Source organism: Dryobates pubescens, chromosome 31 (assembly GCF_014839835.1).
Source record: "Dryobates pubescens isolate bDryPub1 chromosome 31, bDryPub1.pri, whole genome shotgun sequence".
NCBI classification, from domain to species: domain Eukaryota; kingdom Metazoa; phylum Chordata; class Aves; order Piciformes; family Picidae; genus Dryobates; species Dryobates pubescens.
Genome location: NC_071642.1, coordinates 5,670,634 through 5,684,927, shown reverse-complemented (window position 1 = coordinate 5,684,927; position 14,294 = coordinate 5,670,634). Strand labels below are relative to the sequence as shown.

General features: G+C 56.9%; 4 protein-coding genes across 4 annotated transcripts; 1 reads left to right on the top strand and 3 right to left on the bottom strand.

Moving 5' to 3' along the window:
• Positions 1-70: 70 nt before the first annotated feature.
• Positions 71-3,866, bottom strand: LOC104308578 (potassium voltage-gated channel subfamily V member 2-like). The gene is made up of 2 exons (XM_054175469.1): positions 2,381-3,866; positions 71-679 (listed from the first exon to the last, which is right to left on the bottom strand). The coding sequence occupies exons 1-2, from the start codon at positions 3,632-3,634 to the stop codon at positions 398-400; spliced, it is 1,536 nt and encodes a 511-aa protein (XP_054031444.1). The 5' UTR covers positions 3,635-3,866; the 3' UTR covers positions 71-397.
• A 1,527-nt stretch (positions 3,867-5,393) lies between these two features.
• CD320 (CD320 molecule) lies at positions 5,394-9,515 on the bottom strand. Its single transcript, XM_054175461.1, has 5 exons — positions 9,416-9,515; positions 8,943-9,197; positions 7,949-8,026; positions 7,447-7,594; positions 5,394-7,032 (listed from the first exon to the last, which is right to left on the bottom strand). The coding sequence occupies exons 1-4, from the start codon at positions 9,513-9,515 to the stop codon at positions 7,449-7,451; spliced, it is 579 nt and encodes a 192-aa protein (XP_054031436.1). The 3' UTR covers positions 5,394-7,032; positions 7,447-7,448.
• Positions 9,516-10,236: 721 nt separating this feature from the next.
• NDUFA7 (NADH:ubiquinone oxidoreductase subunit A7) lies at positions 10,237-11,345 on the bottom strand. Its single transcript, XM_054175474.1, has 4 exons — positions 11,216-11,345; positions 11,018-11,067; positions 10,645-10,920; positions 10,237-10,459 (listed from the first exon to the last, which is right to left on the bottom strand). The coding sequence occupies exons 1-3, from the start codon at positions 11,264-11,266 to the stop codon at positions 10,761-10,763; spliced, it is 261 nt and encodes an 86-aa protein (XP_054031449.1). The 5' UTR covers positions 11,267-11,345; the 3' UTR covers positions 10,237-10,459; positions 10,645-10,760.
• RPS28 (ribosomal protein S28) lies at positions 11,324-11,990 on the top strand. The gene is made up of 4 exons (XM_054175475.1): positions 11,324-11,436; positions 11,519-11,566; positions 11,641-11,767; positions 11,865-11,990. The coding sequence occupies exons 1-3, from the start codon at positions 11,398-11,400 to the stop codon at positions 11,761-11,763; spliced, it is 210 nt and encodes a 69-aa protein (XP_054031450.1). The 5' UTR covers positions 11,324-11,397; the 3' UTR covers positions 11,764-11,767; positions 11,865-11,990.
• Positions 11,991-14,294: the final 2,304 nt, after the last annotated feature.

Sequence of the window (14,294 nt, the reverse complement as noted above, 5' to 3'; positions counted from 1 at the left end):
GAAGCTCTGGGCTGGGCTCCTCATGGGTGTCCGCTTCTACCATCCGCAGGGAGGTGACAGAGCGCAGTGCTGTGCACCTCACCAGTTGTGTCCTCAGGGTGCCCGATGCCCAGCCCATGGCCCCCAGCCAGCCCGCCTCAGCCACGCAGCCTGCTCTGTAGTTCTGCGCCCAGCAGAGCCCAGCAGGTGGCACTGAGGAAGGTCACCGCCGCCACATCGTCCTTCCAGACAGCCCGGGCTGGCAGGGGCACCTGCACGGCAGCAGACCCAGCTGGACGCTGCTGTGACACTGCCTGGGCTGCGGAACCTCCCCGGGGGCCAGGAGCTGCTGCAGGCTGGCCAGGCTGCGGGGCTGGGCACGGGGCTGGGCACGGGGCTGGGCACGGGGGCGCGGCGGTCAGCGGGGGCCGCGGGGGCCGCGGGGGTCGGCGCCGCAGCACTCGGAGAGCTTGTGCCGCACTCGCTCCTTCAGCCGGAACCTGCGGCAGAGCTTCTGCCCCTGGCTGATCTCGTTCTCGTGTGCCTTCAGCTTGGCGTAGTAGTCAGAGAACTTGTTGTAGAGGATGGAGATGGGCATGCCGTTGAGGATGATGCCGAAGGAGATGCAGGCGAACGCCACCATCCTGCCCAGCACCGTGTCGGGCACTGTGTCTCCGTAGCCCACGGTGGAGAGGCTGACCTGGGGGAGAAGGGGAAAGGATAAAAATCCCTCCTGGACAAGCCCAGCAGAGGCTGCCTGCTGCTGGGACCTACTCCCTCTACCCCTGTGTGGGAGCCATCACCTGGGACTGGCACAGCCCTTGGCTGCAGCCAGCTTGGTTCTGGCTGCTCCAGCAGTCTGCAGGCCATGCTCAGCTTCCCTGCTGGAGAGTTGAAGGCAAGGGCTGGATGAGGACCCAAGACCAGAGACCAGGGTCAAGTCTCCTTGCTCCCTCCTGCCCTTTCCATGGATCTCCTCACCAGCAGTTGGACGTCATCAAGCTGCAGTTTCCCCAGCAGACAGCCAGCTGCTGCAGCTTCCTGCCCCCATGCAGCACAGCTCTGATGCTTCCTGGCCCTAAGGTGCCCATTCCCACAAGAATGAAGCTTCCTGGTCCCTCCCTCCAAGGCAAATGGAGCCTCCATCCAGGAATGCTCCTGGAGGATGGCAGGGGAGCAGGGCTGTGAGGACAGGGAGAGCTGAGGCAGAGGTCTGGGCTTTGCATGGAGTTGTGCTGACAAGGACAGGATCTGCCTATGACAGCTGAATGCCCCAAGCTGGTGACTTTGCACCTCCCCCAGGAGGAGTGAATAAGGAACAGGCAGCTTGTGGTGGCCAAGGGGAATTGTAAGAGCAGAAGCGATCTCTGGGGTAATTTAATCCATAAATCAAAGTGCCCTTGTGCCCCCCTGGCTCTTAAATGCCTTAGCTGCTCCTCCTCTCAGAGCCAGTCCCAGGTTTACCATGGCACTGGGCTCAGCAGATCTGCTGGCTCCCAGCACAAGCAGGGCTCCTTGTCCTCCCCTGAAGTGCACTCCAGGCTGTACTCTCTCCAGGACAGGGGCTGAGGCATGGTGTGACTCTGGTGTGACCATGTCACTGCATCCAGCTTGAGTCCTCAACACAGGAAGGACATGGACCTGATGGAGCAGGTCCAGAGGAGGGCCAGGAAAATGATCAGGGATTGGAGCACCTCTGCTATGAGGACAGGCTGAGAGAGCTGAGGTTGGAAAAGAGAAGGCTCTGGGGAGACCGAGTAACAACCTTCCAGTGCCAGAAGGGCACAGTCTCCAAAGGCCTGCAGTGACAGGAAGAGGAGCAATGGTTTGCAACTAGAGCAGAGCAGACTGAGATTGGGTGTGAGGAACAAGTTCTGCACCATGAGGGTGTTGGAACACTGGAACAGGTTGCCCAGGGAGGTGTCTGAAGCCCCATTCCTGGAGATATTGAAGGTGAGGCTGGACAGGGCTCTGAGCAACTTGATCTGGTGGAGTATGTCCCTACTGACTGCAGTGGGGTTGCACTGGATGAGCTTTGGGGGTCCCTTCCAGCCCGGATCATTCTGTGGTTGTTTCCTTGCTTCTCACATGCAGCCCTGGATCACAAGCTCTGACCCTCTCCTGAGCCCAGCCAGGCTGCAGTGGTGTCCTGGTTAGCTGTCTCACATCCACCCAACACTTGGTTCCACAACAAAACAAAGCCTGGACTGAGTTACACTCTCCTGTCACCAGCTCAGGCAGGGGCATTCCCAGGCCACCACCTCTGTCCCACCATCCCACCCCAGCACTGGCTTTTGAGCCCCAATCTCTGGTTTCTCAGAGCACGGAGGGCTGAGCTGCTGGGAAGCCTGGGCCCTGTTCTGCCTCCCAGCTGGCAGCAGGGCAGCCCCTACCCACTTACCGCTGCCCACCACCACGCGTAGGGGATGCTGGTGAAGCTGGTGCCCGGCACGTCGTGTTCCACCGAGTGCATGAGGGCAGAGAAGGTGAAGACCCCCATGGCGATGAAGAGGAAGAGACAGCAGACCTGCTGGTAGCACTGGCGCATGGTGAAGCCGAAGGCTCGCAGCCCGGTGGAGTGCCGTGCCAGCTTGAGGATGCGGAAGATCCTCATGAGCTTGATCAGCTTGAGGACCTTGCCCAGCTTGCTGACATTCTCCACCTTGTGCAGCTCTTCATGGTACAGAGTGTCCGCCTCGTCCAGGCTCTCGAAGAGGATCTGGATGTAGAAGGGCAGGATGGCCACCAGGTCCACGGCGTTGAAGGCCGCACGCAGGAAGTTCTTGAAGCTGGTGGAGGAGATGAGCCTCATGATGTACTCAGAGGTGAAGAAGATGGCACATACCATCTCCAGCTGCTCCATCCACACCTTCCCTGTCTTGTGCTGCATCTCCTCCACGGTGCTCAGCGTCATGCCCACAATGGAGATGAGCACAAAGAGGCTCGACATGACCGCAATGATCTTAGCTGCCACTGAGGAGTAGGGGTTCTCAATCAGGTTCCAGACCGCTCCCCGGAACCGCCCCAGGAACTTGCCCTCAAACTTCCCTGCCAAGTTCAAGGGCTCCAGTTCTGCCTCCAGCTCCTTCTCTATTTTCAGGTACTCGCTGAGCTCGTCCTGCTTCTCCTCGAAGAGGATGCGGCAGCAGCGCTGGCTGTGCTTCAGGTGGATCCCCCAGTACTCGACCTCCTCCACGAAGTTGCTGGGGCACATCTCGTCCATGATCCACAGCACTCCGCTGCGGTAGAAGTGGAAGATGTAGTGGAAGATGGAAGGGTCCCTGTCAAAGAAGTACTCGTTCTTCTGCACTGAGTAGTCGTCACAGAGCTGCAGCTTCTTCATGGGGTCCGTGCAGAGGGCCAGCTTGCCCAGCCTGGTGATGGGGTACTGGGCTGCCGCCTTGCAGGCGATCTGGAACGGTTTGCCGCCCACGTTAATGTTGAGCAGGAGCTTGTTCCTTTGGATGGGAGCTTTGCTTTCCTCCTGGCTCACATCTGCCACGTTCTGCAGGGAGCTCCATCGCTTCACCACGCTATCCTGCGCAAAGGGGATGTGGATTTCCTCCTCCTCCGGGGTCCTGTGGCGGCAGCCACGGCGGTCCCCGATCTTGAGGCTGGCCGAGAGGCTCGCCCGTCTCGCTGGCGGCTGCCGCATGGTGCCTGGCCCTCTGCGGGCTGCTATGGGCTGGGGGAGGGCAGCTCCGGCTCCATGGGCGTGCTCCCACCGGCTGCACACCGACCGGAGAAGTGCTGCGGGCTCAGAAGAGCAGCGGTGAGCCGCTGCCTACGGGGCACTGGCTGTGCCACGGTGCCATGTGGCACCTGCCAGGTTCCTAAAGCCGATTGCTGATCAGATTGTGATTTGCATCCGAGGGGTCGGAGGCGGCCGAGTGTCCGCTCCCTAAGACCATAATGAGATTGGAGCAGCAGCCCTTTATGTAAGGAACTATTTCCAGCCTGCACCTCTCCTCCCTTGGGCTGTTATTAGCTGTTTGCCTCTCTCACGCTACTCTGCTCCCAAGGAGGGCATCCACGACGGCAAGGGGAAAGGGAGCAGGGACTTGCCTTGATCTGACCCCGAAGCCCTCCCCTGGCAGCACAGGAAGGTGCAGACGGTCAGGATTCCACCAGCTTTGTACCCCTGCCGCAGATGCTGCTCTTGGCAGCAGCCACTCCTTAAGCAGCTGCCCCTGCCTCATCAGCTGTCACAGCCCAGGGCAGGGAAGTGGCTGTCACCTCCCAGCTCAGCTCTCAGCACTCATTGACAGGGAAAGAGGTGAAGGAACCTTCTGACCCTCCACTCAGTGCCTGAGCAGATCCCCAGTGTGAGAGCTGCTCCTGCAGCACTGCCCTGGGCCCCCTGCTCACCACAGCAGCCCTCAGCAGCAGTGCTCCCACCAGCAGGGCAGGAACAGGGAATGGGGCACTGGAAATGCAAACATGCAGGAAAAATTCCCCTAGACTACAGAAAGAGAAGGAAAGAATACTTTGGACCTGCAAGTTCAAAGGGGAATGAAAATTAAACATCTGGAGCACAACCTGAGCTCAGCATATGAAACACCACAAAGATTTCCATGAATTGATCTAATTCAACAGAAGGACCTGGACCACAAAGCTGCTTCCAGGCCGGAAAGCAGCTCAGGCTCCACCACCCTTCAAGTCCCTGAGCCTGGGGATTAGGACAATAAAAGTGCTTCTGGCACAGGACAGAAGAAGGGAAATTGCTGTCACAAAGTTTTGGCACAAGACTCACACACAAAAAAAATAATAAAGAAATGTTTCTTTCAGCCCTGGAACAGCTCAGGGATTAGTGAGCAAAACCTGCAGGGACCTGCAGTGGGAAGAGGCTGAGACGGCTCAGTGTGACCCTAGCCTTGCTTCTCACCACACAGAGCAAGAGGCTCTGCCTTGTTAGTGCAGCTCAGCTCCACAGCTCCAGCTAAGGGGATGATCTGGGCCAGGCTGGTGACAGCTGACCTCTGCCACAAGCAGCTCTGCCAGCCCTGGCTCAGCCCTGTCCTGCTGGGATCTCTTTTCACTTGCTCTCATCAAGGAGCAAATTCAGGCAGTCTCAAACTTCTCAGGTTGGTGTTGGCTAAACTTTCCATTGTCATCTATTTGGCACCCTTGGGTGCCAGCATCAGATGCTTCACTTGGCCCCACAGACTCTGCTCCCTTTATTTCATTCTGTCATTCCCTTCTATTCCATTTTTCATGGTGTATGCTGGAGTCACTCCAGCCCCAAGCAGGCACAGCAGCCCTTGCTTTCCCTACCTGCCCATGCCAGGCTACCCACCAGGAGTCCTCTTTCCCAGGATGTGAAAATGCAAAGGTGATGCAGCCCCCACCCTCCCAAGTGGATAAACCCAAGGAAAATAAAGAATCTGAAACTGATGGCTCCTGGGGTTTTTATTCCCCTGTGTCATTCACCAGCAGCTCTCTCCACCTGTCCCTATGGAAACAGAAGCAAGGTTGTGTGCAGCACTGCAGGTGACCTCTTGGCTGGTACTAAAGATAGCCCTGGAGGAACTCACACCACATGGAGCAGTCTCTCTGGTGGGGCTCATCAGCATCCCAACACCATCCAGCAGATGAAGGCTCTAGGTCCAAGGCTGACAACCAAGGTCTGCTTGGCAAGGCAGAGTCTCCCCTTTAAGGCACAGAGCTCAGCAGGCTGGGCAGCAGCTTTTCATCATTTGTGCAGGGAGCATGTGGCCAGCATGGACCTGGAGGCTGTGCTCAGTAATCTCCTTCCCCCACTGCCAGTTCTTCTGAGAAGTGGACATCATGGAGCTGCTCAGGGAGCTGCTCAGAGGCCCCAGAGGACCATGTCTGATCCAAGACATGAGCTAGTGCAAGCTGAAGGCAAAAAGAATAAAACAACCTCACCTCAAATGTTTCCTCGTGCCTGGGCAACCTGGGCTAGGGTCTCACAGTGTGAAAAATTTCTCCCTTGTGTCCAATCTATCTCCTTCCAATTTATAACCGTTGTGCCTGGTCCTGTCACTGCAGGCCCTGGTCAGAAGCCTCTCTCCCCCTTTCTTCCTTGCCCCCTTACTTGTATTTTAAATCGATATTGGTATTACTGAAAAGACACAATAGGGTCTCTCTGGAGCCTTCTCTTCCCCAGGGATTGCCCCAACCAAGGCACAGGACCTTGCACATGAACTTCCTGAGGTTCACATTGCTCCACTCTTCCCTCTGGCTGGACCCCATCGCCCAAGCAAAGAAACTGCACCACTTGACCCCACTGAAAACACCACTGATGGAGACAAATGCATTGGTCCCAGTACAGACACCTGAGGGACACCACTCATGTCAGAAGAGTTTCAAGGAAGATACCTTGAACAGTGTCAGAGAAACATCCAGAGCTCAGCACTGGGGTAGGAAGTGCAGTTCTGCAAAGGGCAGAGACCTTGCTGGAAGGGAGTGTGAAGGAAAGCTGCTTGCCCCATGCTGGCTCTGGGTGGCTGCTCAGCAAAGCCACAGCAGACAGAAGCTTTTCAAGATTGGCCCTTGAGGCTGACCTGCCAGCACAGGCTTCCTGCAGGTGGGACTGAGCAGCACCAGAACCCCAGCACAAGCAGGGAGCAAACAGCCAGCTGATCCCTGTGGAGTCACTCAGCTCCTGCTGAAATGGATGAGGGAGCCTCTACTCCCTGACAAAACCCAGGGGCAAGGATGGGGCATGTGGAAAAGGCCTCTTGGCTGGAAGTGGAAGGAAGCAGTTGACAGGAAGCTGAGAGGAAACATTGCACCTAGTGACTGTCATGGCATGGAGAACAAAACCTCTGTGTCCAAGGCCACACTGGTGAGAGCTGGCATCACCAGCCCCTGGAGAGGAACCTGTGTGAAGGATGAGTTCACAGCACCAGGGAAGGCTCTGTGCTACTTCCAGAGCCAAAGTAATTCCAACCATTTCCAAAGGGAGCATCTTCTTATTTCAGTGCAACAACCCAGAGTGGAGAGCTTATGTCCAATGTAGTCAGCCTCTGTAGTGAGCAGGAGAGACACCAGAACTAACCCCATCTCATCACCTCATGGCAAAGAACCCTGTAACAAGAGCAGAGAAACACCTGGTTATGGACAGGCCTCTGGGAATGCACTGGCTTGCCTTCCCTTTGTGCAAAGCTGAGGAAAACAGTCCCCAGCAGCAGATCAGCACAATGCTCAGTGTCCTTGGGCAGTGCAGGAGGGACAGAGAGCACACATCACCACCAGAGCAAGCCAGCATCTTCTCACACTGGGCTAGGCAGCTACCTCTGCAGTCAAGCAAGAGCCTTCAAGCCTGATTTGTGAGGAAGAGGAGAGCTCTGCTGCTTCAAGATAGACTGAAACCCCAGACCTGTGGCTGACCAGCAGCACAAATAGCTGAGAAAAGCTGCTCCCAGAGGGAAAAGCTCTAGAGGCTGGGAACACAGAGCAAAGGCATTTCTCCCTCAGGCACACAGAGCACAAGAGACTTACCTTCAGGGAAAGGAACCTGTCTGGCTCTTATCAGGCATCAGCTGTTCCCTGGATGCTTTTTCAGGACTGAAGATATCAGGTCTGCTTTTTGCTTTGGACAGACCCCACACAGCAATAGAACCCACAGCTACCAGGACACTCAGGAGCACTAGAGAGGAGAGTGCACAAGCAGAGAACCACTCACAGTACTTGGCCTGGACGTCAGGGCTGGACTCTGCTGCTCAACAGTGTTAGCCAACAACTAGAGATCAGCAGCTTCCCTCAAGGATAAGGGACAGAAAGAGGAAATGAGTTAGTGCCAGACTGCATGGAATGACCTTCCCAAGGACATGGTGTGTCCAAGGCAGAGGAATGATTAAGCTGTGGTGTGAGGCCTGCCCCAGTCCTCCCAGCCCAGCAAAAGCAACTACTGACACAAGCCTGGAATTAATTCCATCAGGATAACCAATTTACAGCCCAGGCCAGAACCAGGACCATGTGCAGCAGTCTGGGTCTCACATACCTGCCATAATCAAGATCCACAAGCAGCCTCGAGTCCCTGATGGCACAGAGCCCTCAAGCACAGGTGTACCTGAAGTCTCTGCAAGAAAAAGCAAGCAGTCAGTCAGGTTCCAACACACCTTATGGTCAGTGTGCAAAGCAGTCTCCAACACAAGCCTGGCTGAGTGCCCAGCTCAACTCAACAGTGCCAACCTTGAGGCCTTTTTCAATTTGAGCAGAACCTTATCTGCTGCTACTGTGATTAGCCCACAGCAGAGGGGAAAAAAAACCATCCTGCTGCAAATGTGTAAGAGGGAAAGCTGGGAAACTGTCCAGCTGTAGCTGCAGCATCCTAACCTTTCCTTGTGGAAGCCCAAGGTCCAACCTTTTGGTTGCAACACACCTCCCCACCTACCAAATGAACTTCTGCAGAGATCAAATCCAAGCACTGCTGCTCATGCCTGCAGCAGTATCCCTGCCCTCCATACCTGGTACTTCAACTCCCTGGCATCACAGAACCCCTGGGGCTCAACAGCCCTTCCAAGCCCCTCAGCCAGCTACAGGTCTGTGACAAGGGAAGCTTCAGAACAACTCAGAGCAGAGCAGCAGACAAGAGCAGCCCTGGGGATGCAGGTGCTGAAGGTCAGCTTGACAGACACCAGTTGTCTGCTGCTTTGATCCTGCTCCTATGGCCCAGAAGTGCTTCCACTGTCAACTCTCTCCAGCTCACCTACTCCCCAAAAACGAGAGGGGCTGGGATGGGTGGATGCCTTGTTGTAAGGAAGCTACAGAATTGCACGTTCTGGAAGAAGGTACTTCAAAGGCGCTTCCCAAGGGAGCCCTAAGGGATTTCATTGCCCTCTCCACAGGAGGAAGCTCAAGGTGGGGCCAACCTTGCAGCGTTTCCTCTGCCTGCAGCATTCTGCCAGCAGCGCAGCGATCTCGGCGCGGCAGTGAAAGCCTTTACCGGGGGTACCATCGGACTCAGTCTGCCGCTGCCCTCCCCGGCCCCGTACCTGCACTGTCGGTGGGCAGTACCGCCGAGCTCCGCGGCGGGGTCACCCAAGCATCATCAGGACTCGGCGCCGCCGGGGTCGCCGTCCCGCACCCCCACTCGTCCTCCCCGTCCTCGCAGTCCGGGTACCCATTGCAGTCCTGCTCGTCCTCCCCGTCCTTGCAGTCCGGGTGCCCATCGCAGCGCCACTCATCCAGAAAGCAGGGGGTGCCCGGCTTGCACTGGAACTGACCCGGGGGGCAACCAGGCAGGGAGGCTGCAGGGAGGGCCAGAGGGTGAGGAGCTGCTGGACTACCGATCCCCCCCCCGCCCCAGGAGACCCCCGCGACCCCCTCCCCACCCCCCACGAGGGGAGCCCGCACGCGAGGGCGGACACGGGCAGCAGCCAATGTGAGCGAAGGGTGTGCGCGGGAGCCAATAGGCACAACCGAGACACGTGCGAGCGCCTGACTCCACCCCCCCCGCCGCTCTCACCGTTCGCTGGAGGAGGTGACGGGAGCGAGGCCGAGAGCGGGACGAACAGCGGGAGCAGGAGCAGCAGCGGGCGCGGGAGCAGCCGCCGCCGCCCCACCATGCCGCTAGCGCAGCCCCTAGGGCCCCTCCGCTGCCCTATAAAGCCGGCCGCGCTCTGGCGGCGCGCATGCGCGCGGGTCTGCTCTCTACCAATGGGATGCGCGGGAGGGCGGGGCGCGGACGCGCGCCCTTGAGGAGGCCCCGCCCGGCCCTCGCGCCAGCCCGACGCATTCCCTGCTGGCCTGGGAAGGGGACCGCGGTTCTGGCGCCCCCTGGCGGGCCGGCCCTCCACAGTCACCGTCCGGCTCCCTGCGGCCGCATCTGCAGCTTTCTGCAGCTTCCTACCCAGGTGACGCCGCCGCTAGCTGCCAGCCGCTCCGCGCAAAGGAACCACCTCACACTCCGGCAGCGCAGGCAGCAGGCGAACCTCCAGCAGCACAGTGGAGTAACCAGGACAGCTCACAGCAGCCACAGCCAGAGCACATTGCTGTCACTGGGGAAGAGTTGTAACTACAGCGGGCAGCCTGAATGAAGACACTTGCAGTAAGAATGCTGCAGGCCACTTGTCTCTGCAAAATCAGGGCATCAGGGCTTTTTTGGCTAGAGAGTGTTTGGAAAGCTCTACCCTGAAGTGGGGTCTCAGCTGTGGCTTACAAATTCAGAGCTCACGTACCTGTCCTGTGCTCCTATTCCCTCAAGAAAATCTCACACCCAAAACGTTAAAGAGCAGTACTCTGGGTAATTTAAATAGGACAGACACAATACAGGGGGGATAACCACAGCTTTAAATACATTTATTTATTGGTCAGCAGCACCACTGCTGCAAAATCCACCGCAGGCCTCCCCCTCAGAGTGCTGCTTTGTGACAAACTGTGATCAGCACACCCAGCCTCGTTCACCCTCACCGCTCACAAATAAGGCTGGTCTTTAGAAATTTCCCACTTCTTAAGTGGTGGTCCTGGGGTCACTGCTTTTTTATCAGCTGTTGTCACTGCAGAGCCTGAACTGTGGCAGAGGAAATGAAGAAAGAGAAAACAGATTAGCAAACAGCATGAAAATCAGGCTTGGATTTAATCAGAAGCACAAATTTTATTACTGCTAGAGAGGTTTGTTCAGTCAAGTTTCAATCATGTCCCCTATTCAAGAGGAGATACAGACACAAAGAAATAGCTTAGTGCTCTTCTACCAACCTTGGAAATCCAACACTGGTAACGGGAAGAGTTCTGCACCTCTGCTGTAACTCAAACAAGGCTTAAACCCGTTCAGCTCGAACAACGGCAGCAGCAGCGCTGCGGGACCGACAAGGTCAGACCCACCTGCCAGCCAGCGCCCCCGCCGCCAGAGTTTTCTGCTGCGATGCGACCACGATGGGCGGGAACGACTCCCGGCGTCCGTCCCGGCTGCAGTAGTAGTTATCAGCGAACTTGTGGCTGGGACCCACCGGGAGGCGGGGCGGCGGCTGGGTTCTAGAGAGAGAACGGATCCAGAACGTCAGCTGCGGCCGAGGGAGCCTCGGCGCTGACGCCGACACCCGCAGCCCGGCCCGGCCCGGCCCGCTGGCACCTCTTGGAGATCTCCTCGTAGCGCAGTGCCAGCTTGGCCTGGAGGTTCCGCTGCAAGACAAGGCGAGGCAAGAGTGGCTCATACAATGCCGGGCGCTGCGCAGGCCCGCGGGCCGCTGCCCCGCAGCGGCGGCTCTACGGAGCCAACAGTACGGAGCCCAGTGAGCCCGGGCGCGCTCGGGAGCGGCACCACCCTTACCCCCGCCAGGAAGTTGCGGAGGCGCTGGATGATCCTGGTGGCCGTCGCCATCTTGGCCGCTCTGAAGGGCAGCGGGCGGCGCGGGGGCTGCCGGGAGCGCGCGGGGTACGCCGGGTCTCGCGAGCCCTGGCGCTATATAAGGCGGCGCGGGGAGGCCGAGGCCCTTCCCTCGCGGAGCCGCCATGGACACGAGCCGCGTGCAGCCCATCAAGCTGGCCAGGGTAGGGCTGGGGGTGGCTGGGACGGGGCGCGGCGCAACGCAGGGGTCGGGAGCTGACGCCATCCTCCGCTCTGTCCCCGCAGGTCACTAAGGTGCTGGGCCGGACCGGTTCCCAGGGGCAGTGCACACAGGTGAGCGGCCGGGCCGGGCCTGGCCGGGGAGCAGGGCCCAGCCGGGGCTGAGCTGACGCTGTCTGGGCCCGTAGGTGCGCGTGGAGTTCATGGACGATACGAGCCGCTCCATCATCCGCAACGTCAAGGGGCCGGTGCGGGAGGGCGACGTTCTCACTCTGCTGGAGTCGGAGCGTGAGGCGCGGCGGCTGCGCTGAGCCGGTGAGTGCAGGGCCGCCCGGGGCGGCGGCTGCGGCCTCGCCGCGCCGCGGAGCTCCCCGGCCTCTAAGCCGGCATGGTCCCCGCTGCTCTTTTCTAGGTGATGAATGCTGGTGGCGCTTACTCGGAGCGGCTGGTGGGCTTCATCTGGGCCAGATGGATGGAGAGGAGCATGGTGGCGTTGTAACTGCAATAAAAGGTTTTTCCAGTAGCCTCTTGCCTGGATCTCACTGAATGCAGGTTTGCCCTGCTGTGTCCCGGTGCTCTGCCTTATCCCAGCACTTGTTCAGCTGAGGGATGAAAGCACACCCTGCTTGCTGCTGGGGTTACACAGCATCCTTCATCATAATAGTGCTGTGTTCTGGACTTTCTATTGACAACAAAAGTAATTATTTTGATTGCAGCAGTCTAGATCTGACCTTTACCGTAGCTGTTTCTCTGTGTGTAAATGGTGTAGTGGCACTGCTAAACTTAGTGGAGTTCTGAGGAGTTTAACTGCAGATTGGAAGTCCAGCTTTGTACCAGAGCTTGCAGGGCACTAGCCTGCTGCTTCTGTCTGTGCTCAGCAAACTATTCTGTGAATGCTCCTATAAATACACCTGCTCTTTCCTGGCAGCCACCCACAGTCAGTGTTTCTTTCTCTCCTTAGAGGAGTTAGTAAATTTGTTGCACTTCTCAACTTTCCCTACTGCCACATGATTAGCTAGAAAGATGATCTACTGGTTTAGGTTGTTGCATAAAATAAAAATAAGGCTGAGAGAAGTAGGAATGAGCCTGCAGACTGGCACAGTTGAAGGCTGGTTTTTAGGTACTGGTATTTTCTACCTGGCAGAGAGTGACACTGGTCTGTGGTATGCTTGAACTGTGTCAGGTCTGCAGTTCCTCTGTAGTGTCCAATGGGATTTATCCTTCAACATTCAGGACTTGATTAAGATACTTCAGTGGCAGGTGGAGTTGAGAGTTTGACTGTCCTAAAGCTGAGGAGAGCACTTCAGGAATGGGTGTTCACATTGCTCAAAGTGGGCAGATGGTGAGGACTGCACTTGGGGCTGATACCGAAATATGGGGTGGGTTTTTTTTAACTCTCCTGTCGGTCTTGTGCTGTGGTCAGCTCACAGAGTCTGTGTTCTGGACAGAGCTCTTACTAATACCTGCTTGTGCTATCACTTGATCTAGTGCTTGTTAATTCTTTGGAGCTGTTTCAGAGCATTGCATGAGCCTACACTTCCCTGATTCGTGTGGTGCAGCAGAGCTCTCAGGAGCTAGCTGCGAGTACAAGAATTCCGCCATGGAACGCAGTCCTCTGACTGCTTTTTCCCTGCTGAGCTTTAGGAATGACCAAAGAGTGTTTGCTGTGGCAGCTGACAGTGCTGAGTGGCCCAGGCAGGAGGTATCAGCTGTGAGTCAGCCAGAGGTAGACTTACAATAGGGATGGCTGAGAGCAGCTGTAGCCCTTCTCAGATGTCCTTGTGGGGTCAGCCCATGACACTGTGAAGACAGAGGTGACTGCATCCCCACTGATGATGGCCCTTGAATAATACAGCTTAACACAAGAGCACTGAGGTGAGCCAGGGGTAGCAAAGGGCTCAGTCTGGTTCTGCTGTCCCACTTGGTCCTGTGAAGTGAAACAGGTCAGAAGATGCTGACTGGGACGGTTCAGCTGGAATAAAATGAGCCTGGTGGATGTAGGCAGCTCAGAAATGTGCAGGCACCTGCTGAGGGTGAGGGCTGTGCTGGGCTGTACCTCTACTGAAGCTGTTCTGGGGTGGGGGTTGAGCCAGACAAGGAGGCAGGGGGCTGCTGCTGCTGGCTAGAATAATAATTCAAAACACTTTTACTTTACATGTTATTTATATCTTAAAAATGGACATCAGTATTAAAATATCAGTACACAAACCTGTGAGACCAAAGCAGGGAGTACAGAATACATAGAGTAATGTACTAGGGTGTGGCTGTGAGCATTGCAGATTAACTTCAGTGCAAAGCTGAAGCAGCCCCACTCCAAGGACAGCAGTGTGCAGCCCACAGCAAGTTTCTTGGGGAGCACCTCCCAGCCTGCAGCGTGGTCCAGACCAGGCCTGGGTGGGGGAGGAGGCTGGGCCACAGAGCACAACTGGGGGCTGTAACACATTGGCTTCATGAAGGCTTCAGAGCAGAGCTGACTTCACATGCAGAAGCTTTTTTCTCTTTCCTCCTGGTCCTTGCTCCTTACCTTGCTTGCTCTCACCCTGCCTGGTGTACACACACACGTCTGCGACATTCACATCCATCTCTGCAGGCCCTGGGCTCCTTCAGCTCTTCTTGCCAGTCTTTTTTTTTCCTGGAGCTATCCTCAGCTGCTCTCCTCACCTTTGGGAAGGGTTTGGGCTCTGGTTGCCTTCATACTCAGTGGCTCTGAGACTTTAAAGTATTCAGCTGCTAATTGCTGTCTTTCCCCTGGGACAAGGTCCCTGCTCTCTGTGTCAGGTGTTGGCTGGGCAGTCTCTCCATGGCTTATTGCCTCCTGTCAGCTTGGCTGCAGCCCTGAGTG